The 26,013-nt window shown below is 39.6% G+C and overlaps 1 protein-coding gene and 1 pseudogene across 1 annotated transcript in view; both read right to left on the bottom strand.

Moving 5' to 3' along the window:
* Dnah14 (dynein axonemal heavy chain 14) overlaps positions 1-26,013 on the bottom strand; it is a 345,721-nt gene that overhangs the window by 17,251 nt on the left and 302,457 nt on the right. The window contains exons 73-80 of the mRNA XM_063237535.1: positions 24,696-24,852; positions 16,169-16,388; positions 15,122-15,224; positions 12,466-12,693; positions 10,038-10,235; positions 8,589-8,788; positions 5,825-5,988; positions 5,080-5,276 (exon numbers count right to left, since the gene is read on the bottom strand). Of these exons, the coding sequence (XP_063093605.1) occupies positions 5,080-5,276; positions 5,825-5,988; positions 8,589-8,788; positions 10,038-10,235; positions 12,466-12,693; positions 15,122-15,224; positions 16,169-16,388; positions 24,696-24,852 (1,467 nt within the window). The remainder of the gene's footprint in view (positions 1-5,079; positions 5,277-5,824; positions 5,989-8,588; positions 8,789-10,037; positions 10,236-12,465; positions 12,694-15,121; positions 15,225-16,168; positions 16,389-24,695; positions 24,853-26,013) is intronic.
* On the bottom strand, positions 5,488-5,601 carry LOC111756474 (5S ribosomal RNA; annotated as a pseudogene).

Genomic DNA, 26,013 nt, shown 5'->3' on the forward strand with positions numbered 1-26,013 from the left:
GACATCATAATAGCTAGTGCTGATTTAATGTCATCTTATTTTGAAGTCCCATCAAATTATTGTTCTTCTGTCTCCATTGCTTTGTCATGTTGTATATTATATTTTAATATATGTGATAGTATAAACAAAATTTTTTATAGGCAAAGAGATAATACAGACAGCATTTTTTGTTTTCTGTTAGCTGGTTCTAAATACCCTGTAATACTTTCATCCTCTTGAATGGTTTCACACTGTCTTGATATGTTTGATGCTATAGTATACGGAGTTATACTCAAATATTTTAAGGAAACAGACACTATGGTAACTACTATTAAGTCGGGTTATCATGTGGTGAAACATTATGTTGCTTAAATTGTTCTGTTCTGACCTGTATTGTTATGTTGTAATGTCCTCTTTTATCTCAATCTCCCCCCTTTTAAAAATTTATTTATTATTATTTTTCAATTAAGGGAACACCTTTTTAAAAATTAGCAGGATATATTATAGTAACTTTTTTGATTTCCTATTAACTCGATTTGAAGCCCCGTATTGCTCTCACCATCTTGTTTTGACTGATTTTACTCTATCCTGTTTTGCTTGATAGTATCAAGTTTGAGGGTATAGGCAACCACTTTGAAGGCAATAAGATTCACTATGATGCCCATTCTGGTTTGACTATTATCTTCTTTTGAAGTTCAGTAATGTCTCCAATGTTTACATTTTGTTGGTTTTGTTCTGTACTATTTTGTTCAATTTTATTATACCTGATGATATAGGCAATTCTTTTTAAGGTAGCAAAGGGGCATTATGGTAACCATTGTTGATTACCTTGTCATTCTATTTTTACATCATGTACTATGTCCATCCTTTGTTTTGACTGACTGCTTTGTTTTGTCACATTTGGTTTTATTCTCTTCCAAAAAAATTAATAAGAACTATAGAATTAATAAAACCCAAAATGTGTAATTGCTATTGTAAAAAAGAGAGGAAAAGAAAATGCTCTAAAGGACACAACTGCAAGTGTGTTTAGGTGTGTAAGATAAATGACCATATTACTAAGTTTATGTTGGATCATTGAACACAACTGTTTGTAGTCTCACTGTTTGAATGTCCACTTTGTATGCTTAATTTTGTAACTTGATCAACTCTTTCTAAGATGACAATATGTAACCTGTTAACTAGTGATTTCTTACTGTTTATTTTTGAAATTCTGTATTACTTGTACCCTTTTATTGTTTTGTTTTCTTTAAATAAAAAAAGAAAAAATTATGGTTATTAAATTATTTTTTATCTGGATGACATATATTGGTGAGAGTGGGGGTACTGAAGCCATTCACTATAATTGGATTGGAGTGTATCTATTTCTTTATGTCAAGTTGTGTTTCTTTTATGAAATTGTGTGCACTGGTGTTTGATGTAAATATATTTTGTTTTTTAAAAATTTTATTTAAAAGGAAAAAGAGAAAAACACAAAACAAAACAAAGCGGTGTAAGGGTACACGTAATACAGAACTAAAAAAAAAAAAACAGTAAGAAATCACCTGTCAATAGATTACATATTATCATCCTAGAAACAGTTGCTCAAATCACAGTATCAAAGAATACAAAGTGGACATTCAAACAGAGAGAACCCAAACAGCTGTGTTCAATGATCCAAAAACATTAATATAGTCAGCTATTTAACACCCCTAAACCCACTTGCTGTTATATACATTAGAGCTCTTTTTTTCCCCCCTCTCTTTTTTACAACAAAATTTACACATTTTGGATTTTATTACTCCTTAGTTCCTATTACTTTTTTGGGGGGGAGAGAATAAAGTCAAATATGGCAAAACAAAGCTGTCAGTCAAAACCAAGGATAGACATAGCACATGATGTAAAACAGAGTACAAGGTTATCAACAATGGTTATCAACGGTGTCTCTTGTTTCCTTAAAAAGAATTGTCTATCTCATTAGATATTATAAAGTTGAACAAAACAGTAGAGAACAAGACCAATAAAACTTAGGCATTGTAAACATTATAGGACTTCCAAAGAAGACAATAGTCAAACCAGAATGGGCATCTTAGTGAATCTTATTGCCCTCAAAGTAGTTGCCTATACCCTCAGACTCGATACCATCATACAGAATGGAACAGAGTCTAATCAGTCAAAACAAGATCGTGAGAGTATTACAGGACTTCAAAACAAGTTAATAGGAAATCAAAAAGAGTTACTATTATATATCCTGCTATTTTTTTAAATTTTTCCCCTTAATTAAAACAAACATAAGAAATAACTAAATAATTTTTTTTAAAGAATAAGGGAGAGATTGAGATAAAACAGGACATAACAATATAACAATACAGGTCAAAGCATGACTGTTTCAGCAACCTAGTGCTTCACCACCAAATAACCCGACCCAGTAGTAGTTACCATAGTGTCTGTCTTTTTCCTTGAAATATTTGAATAAAACTTCATACACTATAGCTTCAAATATTTCCATATCAAGAAGCCCAGAATAAAGCCTTTCCAATCAATAAGTGAAAACTTTATAAGGCTTCAAGGCCTCATAATGGGGAATCATGATTACCACATATTTTTATATATTTGAATCATTACTTACATTAGGGAAACTATTCGGTATTCACACATGCGAGATTGATTTATTTCACCCATGAGTATGGTCTCAAGCTGCGCCCATTTATTGATAAATATCTCAATGTGATCCTTCTTTATAGCTGAATAATACTCCATTGCATAGAAATACCACAACTTGTTTATGATGTAAATATATTTTGTACAATTGCTATACTGTTTTGGTGGATTGTTTCCTTTACCAAAATGTAGTGACTAGTTATCTCTTAAAATGTTCACTTTTGCAGTCTGCTTTGTTGGATATAAATACTCTTGCTTACTTTCAGGTTCTATTTGCATGGAACATTATTTTCCATTCTTTCACTTTTGGACTTGTGTGTCTTTGCCAGTAAGGTGTGTTTCTTGAAGGCAGAAAAGAACTGGGTCTTTTTTTAAACAAAATCCAATCCACCTTTGTGTCTTTTAATTGGAGAATTAAGATCAGTTACATTCAGGGCAATTATTGAAGCATATTCTAACTTCTGAATTGTTTTGCTAATGTTAGATGTTTTTCCAAGTTTTTGTTTTATCTACACTTTCTCTCCTATGTGTAGGCTTCCTTTCAGTGTCATCTGCAGTGTAGGTGTAGTGATTATTGATTCCTTTTCTTTCTGCTTGTATTGGAAGGTCTTTATTTGTACATTGATTCTGAAGAATAGCTTTGCTGGCTATTGTAATCAAAGTTGGTAGTTGTTTTCTTTCCTGGATTGAAATATATCAATCCATTCCCTTTGTGCTTTGGGGATTTCTATGGGAAAGCTGCCGTCATTCTGCTGGTTTTATCTTTATACGTGACTTAAGCTTTGAACATTTATTCTTTGTTCTGTACTTTTGATAATTTTACTATAAAATGACATAGGGAGGTTCTCCTATGTTGGCATGTCCATATATTTTTCAAGAATGGGGAATTTTTCTGCAACTGTTTCACTGAACAAATTTATATACCCTTAGTCTGTGTCTTGACATCTTTATCCCAAAAAAATTCATATGTTTGGTCTTTTAGTCATGTTTCAGAGGTCTTGCATATTCAAGTTGCAATTAAATGTTTCTTGTTTTTTCTTTGTTACTGTCTAATGTGATATGTGATACCAGCCTTGTTTTTAAAACCTGGAATTTTGTCTTCTGTTTGATCTAGTATATTCTGTTTGATTGAGTATATCTCCAAGTGGATTTCATAACATATTTTCCCTGTTACCTTTTTAGTGATGATTAGTGTATTTTGGTTCAGTGTACATAGTGTTGCAACCTGAGGGTTCAACTTTCTCTGTAGGTCTCACAGGAGTAGAGTCCTAGTGGATCAGGGAACCATGTTATCAACAGTGGAATGTGTGGGGTACAACCTCTGTGATTATTGCTGCCTTTATGTGAACAGGGTACATTTGAAAAAGGTGTGCCAGCAACCACTGCTGAGGCCCTTGAAGGAGGGTGTCTGTGGTCTTTGTATTATTGCCAGCTGATCTGCTATAGGGGCACATGTCCAGGAGCTGGTCGTTAGCCTATCCCTTAGCTGTGCCATTTTGGATCTGGCTGTTGGCTGGGTTTTTCCTCCTTTGATCTTGAGCTAACTGTTCTCCACAAGGGCACCATGCCAATGTGCTCCTCCCCTCCCTCTGATAAACTGAATCACTGGGTCTGCTCAAATTTTTAATATTGAACTTCAGTGCACCCCCCACCCACCGAGTAGTATCTGGGATGTTTCAATTCTAAGGCATGGTGAAGTTAGAAAGTGCTGCTGGTAATCTGCCTTCTTTATCATTATAAAACCAAGTATTTCAGTTGATTTATTAAGAGTCCAAAGAAGAAAAGGCATATACAATCTTTGAAAATGTTTAGAACTTTAAAAGTATGTGATAAAGAATGAAACTAGCATAATGAGACATAACCTGGAAAATTAAAGCCTCTTTCTCTACACAGAAGACTCTTCCATCTCTTCATACAAGGCAGCCCCATTGCCCGCTTCCCTTCCAAACATTCATTGGTGTTTCCTAAATCCAAAACATATGTGCCTCTGTAGGCAAACAAATGCTTCTATGGGCATTTATGTTTATATAACCCTTAAATATTTTTTTAAACTTTAAAAAATGTATGAAGACATTTTTGAGACTTTCAGGATTAGTACATGTATCAGTATTTGGATAAACTACCATTTATGTAACCAGATTCCTACCAAACTGTTTTCTGACTTACACTGTTTTTGTTCTGTTTTGTTTTGTTTTGTTTGAGATAGGGTCTTGCTATGTAGTTCAGGCTGGCCTTCAACTCACTACGTAGCCTAGGTTGGACTCTGATGATCTTCCTGTCTCAGCCTCCCAAGTGCTCGGATTATAGGCATGCCCAGCCTATACTGACTTAAACAGTTTTGTGATAAACAACTCTGAAATAAATTTAAGTGGTCCTGTTGATTATCCTCTAAGAAGGTGTATTAATATATATTCATGTCAAAAGTATGTCAGCGTTTTTAATAATTATATTATAGGTACGTACCTGCCACAATAAAGGCACCCTTGTATTGATAAAGGAGTCGTACACTTCCTCCAGTTCTTGCGTAAGGGTGCTCTGTCCTTTTATAGCAAGCTGAAGGTCTTTTAAAGATTTATGTATAACAAATAATAACCTATCAAATCGTCCAGTTTCTTGGTTCAGAAAGGTTATCAAGACACAGTGAAGAAGTGGATCATGGCCTGAATTTAAAAAAAGAGGGAGAGAGATAAAATAAAACTTTGTTGTCTTACAGAAGAAAGAGGCTATGCATGGAGGGACTTAAGGGAACTTCGTGTCTATACCAGTCATAGTCCCTGGCAACACAGCCTTCTGGGACCACCCTTATGTTGTGGTCCCTAATTGCTCAAAATGTCAGATAGGAGTATGACTATAACCCATATTTTTTTTTAAAGCCTATAGCGGTATTCCAGGTGGTCTCCCATCCAAGTACTAACCAGGCCCAACCCTGCTTAGCTTCCGAGATCAGACAAGATTGGGTGCGTTCAGGGTGGTATGGCCATAGACTATAACCCATATTTTTATGGGCTATTGCTTAGGGTTGGAGTACCCTTGGAAATCTGCCCCAGTCCCAGAATTCAGCTGTTCCCCTCACCTTGGAGAGAGATGAATGCAAAGATCTGGCCTTCTTGTCTCAGGCCTTTTCATAGCATGGTCTTTTTGAATTGTCACTGCCCTCCTCCAGACACCAATCCTGTATCCTCTGCCCCTGCTCCTACCCCATGCTCACCAGTCATGTTTCTACGGAGAGACTCCAAGGCAGGATTGGCCAGGAGGGCCCGCAGGGTGCCTAGGCTGGCATCCGCAGACCTGTTGTCCTCGACTGTGAGGGGCAGCCGTGCCTGAATGTCAAGCAGGATTTCCATCACTAGCATGTCAGGGCTCTTCTCAGGACTGCAAAGGAGGAGGGGACAGGTGAGAGCAGTTTTCTCAGAGCTGCAGGACATGGCGAGGAAATGTATGTTTGAAACACCTTCTCAGGCTTTCCAGCTGAAATGGCCACCTCTGGACACGTCTGCCTGTGGCAGGTCCTAGCTGGCTGAGCATAGGAAGTCTTTGGATATGTTTGCTGCCCTCAGGGTGGTAACAGGTGAGTGAGGCACTGGGTGGGTGATACACCTCTCCAGAGGACTCTCTGCAGGGACTCTGCTGTACCCACATGCCTTGTGCTATCCTCAATAGCCCAGTGGGCATCCCCTTCTGTAACTGAGGCTCTCACTGCTGTCACCATGTGGCCTCCCACCATTGTGGTGTTTATTCTGTGATCACACTTTTCTTCTGACTTTATTTTTTTTTTTTTTTTTGTCTTTTTTGTTTTTATCGGTACCAGGGATCGAACTCACGACTGCCTGCTTTCAAGGCAGGTGCTGATGCCGCTGAGCTAAATCCCCAGCCCCTTTCTTCTGACTTTAAAGTTGGGGTTCTCCGCAGAAGTTATCCAAGTTGGCTTCAAATAATTCAAAAAGCCACAAAGTATGTGCTATGATGAGAATGGTAGATCTTTCCAGTTAGGGCCACAGACAGCAGCATGCTGGGATCACCGCCCACTCTTCTGATGACCCAGGGCATGTGGACAGACATGCTCAAGGTACTTGTCACAACATTCTCTTATAACCAATTTATCTCTTGTTGCTTTAGCTGTGGGATGCTAACACTGTGGAGCCAGGCATTAGACAGGCAGGGTCTACAGAAAACTCAACCTGCTACCCTGGAGATCTGCTGGGAGTTTCCTACTGGAGATTCTTTCTGCATGAGCCAGATTTCCTTAGAGAAAGCAGATAATATGTATTTGCTCAATCAGTAAAATGGGAGTTCAACTATCTCTGTTTTGATTCCATAGGATGACCTTGGCTGATTTGACAAAAGGGTCAACCCAAGCTATAAGCCACAGAATTTAGCCATGTCATTTTATTTTATTTTATTTTTGTGGTGCTGGAGATCCAACCCGGATCTCAATTGAGAACCTCAAGATTATGAGGCAAGAGCTCTATCATTAATCCCACTCAGCCTAGATGTCATTTCAATATGAATTTTGGTCCAAAAAAATAAGAAAATCTATTAAAAAATGAAGAATTCTTATTGGTTCATATATGGAAAAATCATTGTATTTTAAAAGCAGAAAAATGTAAAACAATCTGTAAATGCTCAGAAGTATTAGATAATATGTAATTGGACTTCAGGGATGCATTGAGGTGATAACCACTCCATAGAATTACAGAATTATTATTTTACCAGTAATGATAAACACAGTTCTGGGCATCCTGTCAATGTTGCCAACAAGAATCCGTATTTTGGTTAAATTTCATGTTTATTTATTTTCTGACTGCAAATAAACTGAAAAGTCAAACTAAAAAATCATGCAAAGTGATAAAATTGATGTCTGCTAAATACCTTTCAAATCTTAGGAGATTCAGAATTACATATAAGTAGTTTTAACAGAATCAAAACTATGGTTAAGGAATAATGTTATTTAAAATATTTGAAATGTTTAAGAGAATTGGGCCTCTCAAACCTTACAGGTCAGTCTCGTGACTACACTTTAAAGGAGATAACTGAGAAGTTGATTTAAATTTAGGTTTGAAGTTGAAATTATATAGATAAGAGAATAAGGGAATTTAAGACTCATTGTATTTATTAGATTTCTAAAAAATTATTGAAAAATGTGAAAAGGTCTGGCATACAGGCAATAGATGTATATTAACTTATAATGGATATTAATATATTTGAAAATGCTTGATTAAGCCTATAAATGGGATCAAATATTATTCAGACATATAGGTGTAATTGTTAAAATGTGCAGACTTCCAGGCCCAGGACTTAGGTTTTCAGGCAGAACATCAGTGCCTGAGGAGCTTGGCAGATCTGAGGACCCTGCAGGAGCTGTTGCAGTTCACAGCTTCTTCACGATTGAGGAGCCAAGCACAGGGAGGGCAAGCTCAGCCCTGGGAGAATTGGGGCACATGCTCAACTTGTCCCTGAGCAACTGTGAACTCCTGGGAGATCCCAGAGATCGCCAGTCAGCAATCAAACTACTGTTCTGGCATCAACAAACTCCATGTTACTTTAGAGTCACAGGAAGGGGATGGGGTCTGGGTGTTCATGCACCATTTGAACCCCTCAGCATCCTTCTGGGTAGTCAGATGCTGCTGTCTCCAAGCATGTGACCGGGACACAGAGCCATGGGAGTGCAGCCCACAGGTCCTCTGGTATAGGTCCCTTTTGCTCCTGACCCATCACCAGTCCCACCCCATGGCAGCAAATATGTTCATGTCACATGGCAACAAATGCATCTGAAAATATCACCCGCCAGGCACAGTTCAGCCCCTCACTTAACAAAGTTTCATGCATACTTGCTAAGTGTGTGTGCTGTGCTTGCTTCTGCATCATTTGGAGAAAATTAATTTCTCTACCATGTAAACTATACTTTCTTGAAAGTTCAGGACTGTATCTCTAAATGAACACTGAATAATCTCGGTCCAGTTGTGCATGCTCACCTGATTGGGTGGGTGACCATGGCAGTGCTGGGCTGCATAGCAATGAGGTTATCCATGAACTGCAGGCCCTGGGTCTCCCTGTAGCTCCATGTGGCCTCAGGGTGTATTCCTAAGATCTCTGGTGCATCCTCATCAGGTAATGACTGGATAATGTGTATGTAGTCCTGGAAGCTTGCAGATCTGGGGGCCAGCTGACATATCTGAAAAGTTAGCCAGTTAGTTTTGCCTGTGTGAAAGAACACTTTCAGGAATGCTAAAGACAACATTTCTCCAGGAGACTACCCAAGACTAGTCTTATTTGTAGATAGTATGTTCTAAACATGCTACCCAAAGGAACAGCTGAGCCCATTGTAATGTAAAGCACACACAACATACATATAGACTCATGGGAAAAGAGAAAGAGAAAGGTGAAAATCATCTGAAGTCGAGTGATTCATTGCTCAATGACATACACCTGTAGGTGATGATATACTAAAGCTGACCATGTCATTTTTCAGCAGCAAAACCTGTAGAAGGAATGGGATAATATTGTAGCTTGTATCTGAAATGTTCATCAAAGGCCATGGTTGGAAGCTTGATCCCCACCCTGCAGCTCTATGGTGAGCATGTGAAACATTTTCGGAAAGGGGTAGCTGGCGGGACGAAGCGAGATCACTGGGAATGTGGCCTTGGAAAGGGTACTGGGCCCAGGGCCCTTTCTCTCTCTGTTTCTGAGTTCACGGGGTACCTCCTCTACTGTTTACTCCCAACATATTTCTGCCTAATGATCACAGAATCTGAAACCATGAACCAGAATAAACCAGTCCTCCTTACAAGCTGATCATTTCAGGCATTTGTCAGAGCAGCACAAGGCTGATAACACAAATGTTAAGAACTTTCAGCCACTGAAGGAGAGCAGGAGGGAAGGTACAGCCCAGCTCCAGAGGATGCCAGAAAGATGTGGAGCCCAATCTTGCAGGTTGCCACATCTGAGGCCTGGCTGCTGGGTCTGTGAGTCTCTCCACAGAGTGAAGGTCTATGGGGTGATGGAGGCCTGGGGGATGGACATGGCCCACAGGTTGCTGAGTCAGCCCTGCCGCTTGCCAGCTGTGTGCTTGCACCCCATGTACCGGCTTCTTCGCCTGTGACCCGGGATGCCACTGGTCTCTAGGCTGCCTCAGACACTGAGTGAGAAGCATGAGCACCTCGGTTAGAGTGCTGTGTACCTTGGGTTGTGTGCTTTATGTCTGAGGCTCTTGGGTTGTTGCCTTTCCTTACCATTCTTTCATTTATTGCCTTGCATGATGTTGGGTTTAGTGGAGCAGTAGGTAAACTGCCTTTGCAATATTGTACTGGAGGTTTACGAAAGCCATTAAATGTACATCAGAGTTTATTAAGCACCCATTTTACATAACGCAACAGTGCTTAGTTAAAAATAATCAGTCAGTGTGAGATGCACCCTTTTCTCACCTCCTCACTGGAGAAGGCGAAGTCATCTCTCAGCGTCTCTGGGTTGCACAACCTGCACAGCAGTGTATCCAGACACCGCCTGTCCCAGGGGTCGGTGATGCGGCCGCCATAGACCACTTCCCCGACCAGGCAGCGCAGCAGCCGCCACGGCACATCCACCTGCCTCCGTAGCACGCTGGCCAGCACCTTGATGGAAACCTGCGGGAGGGGCAGGAGGCCTTGCTGCTTCAGAATCTGCCCCCTTAACTGCATTTTGCATAAAGCAATACCTTCCGTCAGCCGTGCGCTTTCTCTAAGTCTATGTAGAAGCAGCAAGACGACGAAATATTAGCGATGCACTTTATCTGCTAGTTTTCTGTTACTGAACTATTCATTATTACTTATTGAGTAGACAAAACAATGGGCTGATTTCTGTGTTCTCTGCTATGCCCCAGTGATTTACTATCACCTCTGCCAAGCAGCGTTGATTTGGGTCTGGAGTGCTAGTGTGTCTTGATATCTGGTGAAGGAAGTCCCTTTCAGTATTTTTTTTTGGGGGGGGGGTATATTTCTAGCAACTCTTCTCTAAGTGAATTTTTGATAAAACTTCCAATCTTCGCTAATGAAATTCTTTTGGAATTGCATTATTTTGATATTATTCTTGGAAGCATTGATAGCTTATGGTATAACAGGTCTCCCTATCAGAACATAGATGCATTTATTTAGAGAAAGGCAGGATTTAAAAAATAGAGTTGTGGACTAAGGCTGCCATTTTTAGTCGTGTAGCAAGGGCATGTTTTTAAAGTACACTGTAACTATTTTTACTCTTCCCCCCAAAATGAGAATAATTAGTGTTATTACCACATAAAATTGTTTTGAGGATATATCCATATAAAGCAATGAAGACATTTTTAAATACCCATGAAATGTTGCTCCTCCTTTTACTTCTTAATTTATAATGCCTTTAACTCTACCTTTCCTCATTATTGTATGTATTAGTTATACACTTCCCTACTTTCACTTTTAGGTCTTTGTTGCTAGAGAAAAGTTACTGTTTTATATATGTACATTTTCATGTGGTTACTTTCCCAAGGTCCCTAACTACTTCTGGTAGGTACTTTTTTTTAACCAACTGCTCAGGTTTCCTAGATATATAATTATATAATTGAGAAAATGTTTTTTTTCTTTTTTATGCTCTCTTTTACATGACTATGAGTTGCATAATTTTCCCATCTCATTGTGTTCACGAGAATGTCTAGGACAACTCTGACTGGCAATGGTGATCACAGCACCCTTGTATGAAGTTTGAGTTCATGTGAAACAGTTTTAGTTTTTTTCTCTTAGACTGATACTCACTGATGCTTTCTTATAGTCTTTGCCAAGTGCAGCTAGTTCCTTATAATCCTATTACTTTAGTTTTTATTAGAAATGGCTCCCAATTTAACGATAAACATTTTTTCTACATCTGATGAAATGATCACATAAATTAGGATCACAGATTTCCAGATATAAAGCCATTTCTGCAACCTTAGAATATATCCAACTTGATCATGTACATTAATTTTTGATACATTATTGTTTAGATAGGATTATTCTTTTCTTGAAATATATTATTTTACATATAATTTTCATATCTCAAGTCTCAAACAAAATTAGCCTTTAGTTCTTATTTGTATTACATTCATTAAGTATTCATATTAAAATCATGTTGTTTCATAAGATGAACTAGGGAGGCTGCTGTTTTTTACTGAGGTCTGGAATACTTTAAATCTGGGTGAACTTTGAACAGGTCTGGGCATGGATATGCCACATCAGGCTCCTGGACCAGCCCAAGGCAGGCCCTGCACCTGGCACCCTGGTCAGTGGAGCTGAGTCTTGGTGGTAGGAGCCCGGGGAAAGTTTTCCTAGGAACATTTTAAAGTCTACTCTAACATGCAGACAAGTGTGACTGCACAGGAAGCACAACTTGCAAGATTAACTTGGGGCAAGTGTGAGCAGGTGTGACTGCCAGTCTGCAAAAAAGCACAATTAGAAGTCTCCACGTGTAGCGGAAGAAAGACAATGAAGCACCCCTCAGGAGACCAGTGTCCTCTCCCCACTTCAGTGGTAAGAACTGGACGACCATCACAGTGGTCCTGCGTGCCAGGTGCTGTTCTGAGTGCTGTCCTCAGCCAACACCCTGGTCTTGGGCAGTAGGCAATCACATTTGCTGACCTTTGACCACAGAAAACTCTTGTCTCCACAGCTTGCATATGTCCAGATGGGGAGCCGTAACACGACTCCAGAAAAGCTGGCTTCCAGGTCTCTATCTTTAAGGTCAGCCCTCACTGCTCAGTTCATTTTTGGGACCCATCACAGCATTTGGTATTTGTGTAAACACAGCAGGCTCCCAACTTGTATCTCACTGTCACACACATGCTATTGTTTGTTTTGGGGAGTTCAGACTTACCTCCAAGTCTGAAGAAATGAATTTATAAGCTATATTCCAGCCCAGTGTGCCATAATTTTTTCTCTCATTGACTACAGCATTGAAAAAGCATAAGGTGAATAAAAGTTTTTTCCACCACTGTCCATTGTCAGGGTTTTCAAATATCTCTTCTGTTACTTCCCCACTGCCACTGTATCCGAAAGTCCAAAGTAAGATGTTCTTCAGTCCCTGGGGGGGTTCCACGGCAACCTTGAAGACAGATGTGAAGAGATGAGGTGTGAGGACAGACGTATGCTCTGCTGTGGGAGGCAAAGGGAGGTTGTGAGGTGTAGGACTGTATTCATGTTCATGACAGAAAGCCTTGTGCTGTTCTTCTGCTATCTGCAAGCTTCCCTGATAGATTTCCCTGGCTTGTCCTGACTGTCTCTGCAGCACAGGAAGGAGAGCACTTAGGAGCCTGAGGGACAGTCACCTGTCAGCGGCTCAGGGCCTCAGGGGTTAGATGCTGGCCCAGCCATCAAGCCTGGCAGAGGCTCCTGTATTGGAATTCATGAGTGCCTGACTGGTGTTTCCACGGCGTTGTAAACTTATGTATTCCGACTTCTTACCCAGGATGCTGGAAATGCAGGGAGGCTGTTTCTGAACCTCTCTGTGGCAGTGTCAGGTCCTTACACAGCTTGCTTGTGCACATGCATGTTTGCACACCTGTGAGACAAAGTGAGGGTGCAGCCTTTTCTACACTGGTCAATCAGAAACCTTGTGTCACTGTCATTACATATGGCAAGAGTACAAATGGTATAGTTATGCATTTATGATATATATAGAAGTGCATGGATGCATCTGTGCATGGATGGGTGTGTGTATGTACATGTGCACAGATGAATATAAGACTTCTAGATTCAGGGTTGAGTGATTAAATAATCACTCATGGAGCAGCTCAATTCATCCCCACCTGGGTAACAGAGGGAGCCAGGCACGGGAACAGAATGCACCGCATCCTAGCAGGGAGGGGATCATGGTGACTGGTGGTGGGGAGACAGTCAGGCTTCCAGGCTTCTACAGTCTTGGATTTTATTCCCTGAAGCTTCTCTGCCCTATCACCCTTAAAATGCAAGCCACTGGCTCTGGGAAGTGGGACAAATGCAGGTATATGAGAGACTTTATCTCCAGGGAATGCCGCCTTTCAGGCATCTTTAACTAAACTGCCTGCTGTTTTTTTTTTTTTTTTTTTTTTTTTTTTTTTTGCTCAGAAAGCCCTGACAATGCAGGGATGAGAAGAAGGTCACAGAGCACTGTTTCACAACTATGACCAGCTCTTTTGGGAAGGTTCTGCCATTTCTAAAGGCAGGTGCAGTATGTGCCCACTGCTTACGGAGTATATCTGAAGGGGAAAGAGAGAAGAAAGTGGAGAGGAAAGGGAAGAGGGAGAAAGGGAGAGAAGTTACATCTTTGGTGACAGTATTCTTTTTTGTCAGCATAAATGCACCATCATTTGGCTATTTCTTAGAAGTGAGTACTTGTTTTAAACTGTATGAAATTTTAAGTGTTTTCCTCATTCTAGTTATATAAAAGCAGTCATTTCTGTTGATCTCTTCATGATATTTGCTTTGTCAAATTATGTGAGGATGTTGTTTCATGAACACTTAACAGCATTAATGATACTGCATTTGCTTCTAATCTTCAAGCAAGCAAAGATGTATCCTTGTTCTGATTTGTGTTTCTCTGATCTGTAAAAGCTAAACTTTCACTATTTCTATGTTTTTTGACCTCATGTTTTTTGCTCACTTTTATGGGATGTTAATGTTTTCTTACTTATTTGTTTGTGCTCTTATTTACATATTAAGAAAGCTGCCATCTGTCCATGTAGTTTGGTATAAGACAAAGCCCTGTAAAGATTTCTGCGTGTCATAATTCAAACCTCTCACTCCTGGCCAAAGGTAAAGACTGACTGAAGTCAGAACTTGCCAGATTCCTAAAGTCTCAGACTTCCCAGCCCAGGTCCCTGTGCCCAGGGCAGGGATGCTGGGAGGGAGCTGGGGTTCACAGGAGCTGGGAGCAGCAGGTGCAGTGTGACAGGGGGACTTCTATTCCATGGAAGTCATGCTTGTGCTCAGGCTGGTGAGGGCTTCCTATCACCATTTTCCTCTCTCCCACCCTGATTCTGTTGGAGATGGAAGGGTCTATGCCTATCTGGGCAGCACTCGGTTCACAGAACTGCTCAGGCTCTCTGCTGCGAGGACACTATCTATGGCCAGAAGGACGTGGTCAGCATGATGATCAGATCCTGCTATCCACACAGCCTCAAGATTGTGATCAGAAGAAGTCACAGATAGTCTTTAGCCAGCATCTTTTACTAAGTAGTTCGGTATGCTTTCTACAAGACCTTTCCAGAGAATGAGGAGGAGGAGTAGCAATAAGAAAAACTATGTAAACAAAGGACCAGAAAAGGACATAAATTATATATTTTGAGTTTTAACATTTGGAAGCTAGCAGCCTTATGTGAGTAAACAAACCTCTGAATTTTGAATTATTTAAAGTCTTCTTCCTGGTCCCTAGCATAGGGTATAAAGCAGGGTACCAGATCAGTACCCTTCTCAATTCAGATCAGGAGTACAAGACAGCTTACAGTTAAACAGGGCTCCTGGCCAACATCATAAATACTGTTATTTTTTCTTACCTTTATACCCTTTTGAAGAATAGGAATTGGGAAGGAGCTATCTGATTTGGAGCTTAACCATAGCCTAAATTCAGGGTCTATGGTTGCATCTGGTCTGCTAAATCTGCAAAATAAAAATTTTATAAATTTTTTAGGATATGTACTGCTAAAGTGAGCACAAACATTTTTATGTAAAAACTTAAATAAACATGCTTTTAGAGTGGTACGATTTCTATGTTTGAAGTGACCTTATGAATAATTTTACTCAAGAGCATCAGATACCTTATTGCAAGAGCTTTCATGTTGTACAAGAATTTGCACAAGATGAACTAATTCCCATTTTTAAAAAGTAGCTTTTCCTCACTTAAGTTATTATATATATATATATAATTATATATAATCAAAAATTATATATAATCATGGTAAAATATATAAAAAAAGTTAGAAATTAAAAATAAAATGAAGGGTTCCACTGGTCAAGCCTGGGAACCTGAACATCAAAACAGTAATGCTAGTGATCAATTATAATCCACTGAATAAAATAAGAGCCAGTGAGTTCATACTAATGTGAATAAACAAATAAACAGATGGAAGAGAAGGAAATGCTTCTCCTTCTAGCACAGCATCATTAAACAAACTCCCTTGTGTGTAGTGCTGCAGACTGAATTCAAGGCCAAGTACACATACTAAGCACACTCTTCACACTGAGCCTCTCTCACAGCCCCATTCAGTAATCTAGGAGAAATTGTGGACTTATAGACAGCTAACATTTGGTGAGTACTATAGTAATGATTAATCCAAAAATTATCAAGTATTGGAACTATTGGGTGGAAGTTTGATACATATACACAGTCTGAAAGTTTTTACAGGTGGCAAATAACACCAGTTGCATGATTAAAATGAAATTAATTTTGTTTTGCTCTTGTTTTTTGAGACAACATTTCACTATGTAGCCCAGGGAGGTCTTGAACTGGTGATCTTCTTGCTTCAGCCTTCCAAGTAGCAGCCAACTACTTCATGCTTTTGACAGTTAACTGGATCCCTTACAAATAAATGCAAAATTCTTACGACTGCACAATGGCACAAAGCTGTGGCATAAATGATGCTGCCAGGTGGCAGTCCTGCAGGAAGACCCACTGCTGCCTTTTGCTCAGAGCCTTGACAATGAGCTCTTCTGCTTTGGCCACCTGGTTTTGGTCCAAGGAAATCATGGTCACGTGGTGTGTTGTTCCTTTTAACTCTTGTGCAAATCTCAAGAGGATGCTGGTGAGGTCAAGCCCCGTGTGACCTGTGGAAAAGTAACAAGAACTGTACACTCACTCAATTCTCTTTTCAAAGCAGGGCTGAGCACCGACTGGGCGGTGATGGCGAAACCACAGCCTGTAGAGTTAGAGTCCTTGGCTCCTGTGCTGTCGTGGCCACTCCCTAGCCATGTCTGTAGGGCTGCTAGCTGTCCCTCCTGCATCTAGGTGTCCCTTTCTCTCACAGCTGGCCCCAGGCTACCTGAGGTGCTGCATGCTCAGCTTCATCTGATCCTGCAGCTGGGCATGGGCAGTGAGGCACTGAGAATAAGTTTTGGTGACAGGTGTCCTATAAAATGTTGGCTATCTCCTGAAAGGTGGAGGGGGCCCTGCATCCTTTTTCCCACTCTGCTGTGAAGAACATGTGGTGCTGGCAGTGGCATGGGGAAGCAGCTCTGGATAAACCTAATGGATTAAAGGCTAATGGATTAAAGCTGAGAAATGGTGAACTCTCAAGAGTATGATCTAGAGACTGGGAAGATCAAAAAGTAAATAAGGAAAATATTCTGTTTAGGAGAAAATATTTTAGTTAGGCCCCATACAGCAAAGACAAGAAAAATAATACAGAAGGACTTCCAGGAAGACAGTGGGATGGTAACTGTCCAGATACTGGAATATAGCAACATGGGGAAGAAATGAAGGTGGGAGTAGGTCTTTGACACCTAGCTAGAATCTGAAGAGAGAACTGAAGCTCATTTTCTGTGTTCTCTTTACTAGGAAAGTAAAGATGGAGGTGGCAAACTGGTTTTTCCTTGAGCACAGGCTCACTTTGTGGGAAGGGTGGCTTGGAATTATAGACGCATGGTGACTACTGGCAAACCCAGAGATACATCAGGGGAATGGAGAAATGGACTCAGCAGACTGCTAGGTGGTTGGTGAGTTATTCGAGTTTAGGAGTTTCCCAAGAGAGGGTGACTGGCCTGTTGCCATTTTTGAACAGAGATGAACTGAGCTCAGAACTCAAGAGCAGCTGCAGGCTTGCTTCATCTAGTGGCTCCCAGTGTTGGGGTGAGGTGGACTCAAGATCAAGTTGGCAAGGGGTCAACTGAGGTTCCAGCCTTATATCCAGGAGCTTAAATTTCAGTGAAACTAAAGGTTCAGGCTCACTGGAATATCCTTCCTGGGATTATTCAACATGGATCTGGGCTCTCGATGCCCAATCCATCTACCAGTGACAGCAGAGACACCCTAACATAGACATTTTTCTTGTTTGTTCTTGTTTTTATGAGTGTGAACATTATCATCATCATCATCATCATCATCATTATTATTATTATTAGTCAGGTGAGGATCACCTGAGATGCTGAGCTAGACCCCCAGGCCAGTGTGAATATTAGTTCTAGTTGTTTTTGCTGATCCTTTTCTGTTCTTCTTTTTATTTCTTCTTTCTCTCTTTCCCTCAGGTCTTTTTCACCAGTTTCCCAAAGTTTGTGTATCCTTCCTTTGTTCTCCAGCCTTGCTCCTAACCTCTTTCTTGTCTTCTGTTTCTCTACTTAGTCTCCTTAACTCCTTTTAAATTTTTTTCTCTGAGGGTAAACAGTTATACTGAGGGCATATTTACTGTATACAATTTTCCAGTTTGTTTTAGATTTTGTTATATAACTACAAATCTAGTTCATACACTAAAGGTGGCAAGTTAATAGTTACCACAGTTTATTATTTTCTAGACTATGTTTGATGCTAGTGTTATTACTGATTGTACTACTTTAGGCAAGGTTAAATTGTTGTTCTAATCAGTTGTTCTTCTGGTGTGACAAGACTGAGATTTACTGAGGGTCATAAACAATACTATGGGTCAGTGTTAAAGAATAAGGGGCTAGGCTAAAGAGGTAGCAAACTTTCATCACCAATAAACTGAAGAGGTAGAATCTTACAACAGACTCAAGACCCAAAAGGTGGCTATACCTGGAACACATCTCTGAGAAGCAGTCATTTCCTAAGTGTTCTCAATACTAGCAACAACGCTGTGTGCCATAAACAATTTATAAGCGTCAACCCAGGGTTACGCTAAAAAAAAGAAAGAAAGAAAATGAAAGACAAAGAAGCAAGATGCAACCATTGACTTCCAGCTCACCAAAGGCAAACTCAGGAGGCAATGAGGTGGAATAATTTCAAAGCCACCCACCTGTATTCTCTGATGCGGTAACAGCAGAATTAAAAGAGAAGATGAATGAGGCTATAGAAAGACTCAAATCAGAAATAATTTCTCGGGGCTGGGGATTTAGCTCAGCGGCATAAGTGCCTGCCTTGCAAGCAGGCAGTCGTGAGTTCTATCCCTGGTACCGATAAAAAGGAAAAAGACAAAAAAAAAAAATAATAATAATTTCTCAGATAACTAAAGAGATGGTGAACATAATGAAAGATATGGTTAGAGAATCTAGAGTAGATACAGATTTTAAAAATAGAGGAACTTAGGAAAATGGTGGAAACTATGAGTGTCCAATATAGGAAAGAAATAAAATTTATGAAACAGATACAAGCAGATATCCAGGAGCTTAAAAATTCCATTGAAAGTATATGCAGTAGAATGAGCCAATGTGAGAACAGAATATCAGAGACAGAAGACAGCATTATGGTGAGAGATCATGAAAAAAAGATTTCTTAATAACAGCAAGGAGCCATTAAAAATCAATCCAGCAGCTGCTAGATGATGCAAAGAAGAACAACATAAGATTGATCAGAGTTAGTAAAAAAAGTAGGAGATAGCACAGACAACATTAAAAACTTGTTTACAGAAGTATTGGCAGAAAACTTATTAAGCATGGGAAAAAACTAACATATGTAAAGTGAGGCATATAGAACTCCAATTAGCCATGATCAAAAAAAATCTACACTAAGGCATATAATAGTCAAGATTCCAGAAATTCAACACAAGAACAGAGTATTAAAAGCTGTTAGAGAAAAGAAACAAGTGACCTATAAAGTTTCCTATAAAAGAAAGCCCATTAGAATCACACCTGAGTTCTCAACATAAACCCTCAAGGAGAGCTTGGAGTGAAGTATTTCAGGTTCTGAAAGAATACCATGTCAAGGCCATACTGATTTATCCTGCAAAACTATCTTTCAAAGTTGGTGGAGAAATAAAATACTCCCATGATAAAGAAAACTGAAGAAATTCATGACCATGAAATCAGCACTCTAAAATGTTCTAAAGGACATTTTAGAAAGAGATGAGGACTTCAGTTCCAAGAACCACAGGAGAAGGAATCCACCAAGCAAGGCAAATAATTAAACAGAAGGGGGAAAAAGGAAACCACCACCATCACCACCACCACCAACAGCAACAACAAAAAGGAAATGAATAACCAGAAAATAACTTGACAAGAATGTCAATATATATCAGTTTTAACCATCAATATAAATGGTCTCAATTCATCAATCAAAAGAAACAAACTGACAATGGATCAAGAAGCAAAATCCAATAATATGCTGCACACAAGAAACACATTTGATAAAAAAAAAGAAATCGATAGGCTGAAAATCAAAAAATAGAAAACAACACTCCGAATTTGCCTGCCCTCTTGGTAAGCACCCTTGATGCTGCCCGGGAGGAGAACCAGCAGGAGAACATCTGCCCCCCTTCTCATCAGCAACTGGGGACAGAATTCTGAGCATCTTTTGGGAGGATGACCATATGCAATTATAGAAAATATGGGGGATTTCCTTCTATGTTCTGTTTCAAGGCAAAGGTTATTTTCACTGTTATGTTTTGTAATGATTGTTTTGCTCTGTTCAATATTCTCCTTCAGTTGCTTTTACAGTGTTCTGTTATTGTTTTGATTTAGCTACACCTAACTGACTAGACAACCATTGTGAAGATAACGAGATATACTATAGTACCTATTACTACTATCCCAGTATCCTACTTTGAAGCTCTATACCAATGTCACTACATAGTCTCAACTGGCTTTGTTGTGTCTTGCTCTGTTATATTTTTACTATATTCAAAATAAAATTAAAAAAAAAAGAAACTAAAATAAGATCCAAAAGTTACAAGAGATATAGTAAAAGGGAAGTTGTTTAAAAGGATACTTTTATCAGTTTTACATGCCTATATCTTGTAACCTGAGCAACTATTTTGAAGATAACAATATACATTATAGCAACCATTGTTAAATTCCTATCATCTTAGTTTCAAATTCTATATTGCTATTGTCTTGTTGTTGTTGTGTACTTACTCATTTCTCTGTGGTTTTTATCTCTTTAAAAGAAAAAAGAAAAAAAACAACACTCCATGTGTAAGGAACTCAGAAAAAAAAGTGGGGGTAGCTTTGATACTTGCAGACAAATTGAATTTAAAACCAAGATTGTTAAGAGAGACAAAGAAGATCATTACATTCTTGTAAAGGGGACAATCCAAGAGGAAGAGATAACTATAATATACATATACATCAAATACCAGTGTACCCAACTATATAAACAAATATTAATGGACATGAAAAATCAAATATGCACTAATACAATTGTAATGAGAGACATCAAATCCTAGTATCATAAAATAGACAAATCAACTAGATAAAAATTATTGACAAAGAAATATTAAAAGTGAACCAAACTTTTGAACAAATTGACTTAGTAGATGTCTACAAAGTGTTCCACTCCACAATTTTAGGGTTTTTTTTCCTGTACTGGGAATCAAACTAAGGACCTTGGGCTTGCCAGGCAGGTGCTGCACCACTGAGCTATATCCCCAGCCCCATTCTACAATGTCAAGAGTACACTTTCTTCTAATGCACGTTTCATTCTCCAAAATAGACCACATATAAGCTCAGAGAACATGTTAAATTCAGAAGAAATGAAATTATTTCATGCATATTATGAAACTATCTTTGGATGAAATTGGAAATCAATGGCAAAAGAAACCACAAGAATTTTATAAACACATGGAAATTAAATGATACCCTCCTGAACAACTAATGGGGCACAGATGAAAATAAAGAAAAAATTAGACGGTTTCTACAATCAAATTTTAAGGCCAATATAGCATCCTGGAACTCATGGGATGCAATGAAAGCTGTCCTGCTAAAGAAATTTATGGTGGTAAATCTCCATATTAGAAAAACAGAGAGAGCTCAAATAAACAACATATTATTAAACCTCAAGCTTCTAGAAAAAGAAGAACAAGACCCAAAGCTCCTAAGAGGGTGGAAATTATAAGGAGCAGAGCAGAAATTAATGCAATTGATACTAAGAAAACAATACAGTGAATCAAAGTTATTTGAGAGAATAGATAAATCCTTAGTAAACCTTATAAAAAAAGGAAAGAAAGGACTCAAATCCATGTAATTAGGAATGAAAAGGATAAAATCACAAAGGGCTCTCTAGAAATTCAGAATATCATCTATACCTACTTCAAGAACTTGTATTCTAATAAGATCGAAAACACAGAAGAAATGGACAGATATATGTGAATTCTAAAAGCTGAATCAAGAAGACAAAAAAACACTAAGTACATCAATATCAACCAATGAAATTGAAGATATAATTAAAAACCTATCAACGAAGAAAAGTCCAGGCCCTGACATATTCACTGCTGAATTCTGCAAGAAATTTAGAGAATACCAAATACTACTACTACTTAAATTCTTCAATGAAAGAGAAAGAGGAACGATTTTCCCAAATTCATTTCTGGATGCAAACATTACCAGCTGCCAATACTAGAGAAGATTCCTACTTAGAGAGAACCACAGGCCATTCTCCCTAGTGAACATAGACACAAAAATCCTCAATAAGATAAAGGCAAACAGAATGCAGCAAATCATCAAGAGGATTATACACCATAACTCAGTATGATTCATTCCAGAGATACAAGGATGGTTCAACATACATAAATTAATAAATGTGATACACAATATTGACAAAGCCAAGGATAAAAGCCATATTATTATCTCAATAGATGCAGAAAAGCCATTTAACAAAGTCCAACGTGTATGTATGATAAAAACTCTACAGAAAAGTAGAATACATCATCTTTATCTCAAACTGATAAAAGCCATCTATGACAAACCAACAGTAAAAATCATACCAAATGGACAAAACCTGAAAGCTTTTACTCTAAAGCCAGGAACAAGACAAAGATACCTACTGTTACCACTATTATTCAATATAGTGGAACCAGTAGCCAGAGCAATTAGACAAGAGAATGAAATAAAAGGAATAGGCACAGGAAAGGAAGAAATTAAATTACCATTATCTGCAAGTGACATCATATCCGACACAGAGAAACTCCAAAATACCAAAAGACTTCTAGATTTAATAATCAAATTCAGTAGCCTAGCTGGATACAAAGTCAATACTCAAAAATCAATAGCTTTCCTGTACATGAATAACAAATCTGAGAGAGAAATTAGAGAAACACCACCTTTCAAAACAGCATGAAAAAAGAGAAATACCCAGGAGTCAATTTAATGAAGGAAGTAAAAGACCTCTACATTGACAACTACAGTATTCTGAAAAAGAAGACTGAAGAGGATATCAGAAAATGGAACGATGTCCCTTGTTCTTGGGTGGGAAGAGCCAATATAGTGAAAATGTCCATACTCCCAAAACTGTTATATAGATTTATGCAACATGGATCAAAATACCAACAACAGGTCTCACACAATTAGAGAAAATGATTCTAAAATCCATTTGGAACCAGAGAGACCTAGAATAACAAAGGCAATCCTGGGCACCAAAGGCAAGACACGGGACGGGCATCACAATTCCTCACTTGAAATTATACCACAGATGTACTGTGATAAGAACACTGCAGTACTTGGCAAAAAACAAAACAAAAAAAGCAAAAAAAAAAAAAAAAAAAAGAATCAGATCCGAGTGGTACAGGTTAGAAGATGGGGGAACAACTCCAGACAAATTTAGCCACCTTATCTTTGACTAAGGTTCACTGGAAAAAAGCCTCTTTAAAAAATGGTGCTGGAAAAATAGGCTTTCCACCTGCCAGAGATTAAAAGTAGACCCATGTCTTTCATCATGCACTAAACTACAATCAAGATGGATCAAAGATCTGGATGTTAAATCTGAGCTGGGCATGATGGTGTACATCTGTAATCCTAGCACTCAGGAGGCTGAGGCAGAAGGATCACTGAGACCAGCCTGGGCTACGAAGTGAGCTCAAGGCCAGCCTGAAAACTGCATAGTGAGACCCCGTCTCAAAAATACAAAAACAAAACAAAACACAATCTGCTGGAAGAGTGAAGAGAACCTACAGTGTGGGAAAAAATTTTTGCCAGCTGTTCCTCAAAGGATTACTATCAGGAAATATATAAAGAAAAAAATTAGACCACTCAAATTAAAGTCCAATCCAAAAATGGGGGTCTAAGATGAATACACACTTCGCAGATGAAAAATACAAACAGCAAATAAATACAGAAAAAAATGTTCAGTGTCACAGGTCATTTGAGAGATGCAAATTAAAATAACACTGAGATTCCATTTCACTTCAGATAAAATAGCTACCATCAAGAAACCAACCAATAAGAAATGCTGGTGGGCTGTGGGATAAAAGGAAGCCTTCTCCACTGTTGGTGGAAGTGTAGACTGGTGCAAACACTGTGGAAATCAGTGTGGAGAGTCCTCAAAAAATAAGGACAAATGGTTCCATCTGATCCAGTTATTCCCTTTCTTGGTATCTTTCTACAAGAATTAAAAGATTATACCACAGAGATATATGCACACCCATGCTTATAGTGGCACAGTGTGTAATAGCTCAGTCTTGGAAACAGTCCAAATGTCCACTGACTGATGAACAGTATGGAAGATGTGGTCGTTTTTTTTTTTTTTTTTTCTATAATGGAGTACTACCTGACATAAAGAAGGATGAGCTTGAGACATGTTTAGATAAATGGACGCACCTTGAAATCATTAAGTGAAATAAATCAACACAGATGTTCATATATTGCTTTCTCTGGTATGAGAAACCAAAAATCTAAATGAGGACCAAAATATGTTACAGATATTGGAAAGAAAATGTTCAGATGAGAAGGAGAATGAGGCAGGTGGGAGGGGGAAAGGAAGAGACAAAAAAAATAGAAACATAATAGAAGGAAAAAAGCTTTTATGAATGAAAAGGGAAAGAGCATCGAATTGAGGGAAGGTGAAGGGGGAAAAAAGTAAGATACATCTTACTGCCCCGCGCCAGCAAATTCTAATGAATATGATCACTATGTATATCTAAAATGTACAGCAAATGTAGCTTGTAATAATTATAAAAAAGAAACAGCAAAGCAAAACCACTCGATTCTGAGCAACAGCTTGGCCCGCGCCCACCTCACTGTGCCCCGCTCAAAACCCACCTTGCGCGTGGATGAGGACCAGTGGGGTCTGTGCCGTGGACTTCCTGAAGGAGTCCTTCAGGTTGTCTTTGCCTTGGTGAAGATACTCGCTTCCCATTTTGTCAGTTACAAAATTTCTCACTGATTTCTTTAAACTTTCTGGTCTGAGAATTTTTATCTAAAAAAGAAAGCAGGAAGACAAGGTAAATTTTGAAAGGGGACCATACCCATAGTAGAATGAGATAAAGAGCCCACGTGGCTGCAGCCAGAGCTCTCCCGTTTTGGTTTCTTCGTGCCCTGCCCGCCGCATCTGGAGCGGTAGGCCCTGTGCTGCGGGGCAGCTGTGCGGGCCACCTGCGTGCTGCGCAAGCCGGGGCCACCTGCCGCAGGTTTGAGAGAGCCGCCCCGGGCAACGACCTGCGCCGCACTGCGTGTGTCGCTCCCCAGGCTCGGGCTCCGGGTCGCAGTGCGGCCCCCACATGCTGTTTCTTCACGGGGAGACCGTGGGTCTGGGCGCATGCACCAGGCCCAATGCGCAGCGCCAACTTTACAAGTCGAAAACACTGTCAGCCACACTTTCACGTTTCACACAATGCTTCAATCATTACGTAGAATTCTTTCATGCTATGTACGGAAAAATAATTCTAAATTTTATTTTAATTAAAGGCAATACATATTTTTAAGACAAAACCAGGCGGCACCCGAAGAGTCTGAGGTCTCAAAGCAGCGTTTAGGCTGCTCCTGCAGCAGCGAGGCGGATTCTGAGTTAATTGGAACAGCGAAGCGCCCGCAGGACGCTGGGTCAGCCGGGCAGCAGGGCACCTCTGCCCCGCGCTCCCGCACGCGTCGCTGGTGAGAAGAGGGAGAAATGCAGTCTGTCGAAGGCAATTCCACTAGCCATTTTTAAAAGCTCCGAAGGGACCGCGTCTCCTTTCGGTTGCCACCGCCCTGTTTCCCACACTGAGCCTGGCAGCTCCGAGGCCTCCCCTGCTCCAGCCGGGCCTGCATCATTGCGCCGCCATAGCGGGGGGCATCGCACCTGCCGACTTGTGGTTTGCAAAAGAAGGTCACTGTGTCCCCATAGTTTCTTTCTTTTTTTTTTTTTTTATCGGTACCAGGTATCGAACTCACAACTCCTGCCTCCTTGCAAGGCAGGCGCTTATGCCGCTGAGCTAAATCCCCAGCCCCGCCCCCCGCAGTTTCAGTTCACAAAACAAAATCACCAGAAGCTCGATGGGGGAGGCAAAGTAGCATGCCACTAAAACACTAGATAATTTTGATTACTGCGGTAAGTTGTACGTGACATTCAATAACACAAAAAGATGTGAATGAGAAAGTG

Source organism: Cavia porcellus, unplaced genomic scaffold, assembly GCF_034190915.1.
Source record: "Cavia porcellus strain 051 isolate PalLab524CR breed Dunkin Hartley unplaced genomic scaffold, mCavPor4.1 scaffold_26, whole genome shotgun sequence".
Lineage (NCBI taxonomy): Eukaryota > Metazoa > Chordata > Mammalia > Rodentia > Caviidae > Cavia > Cavia porcellus.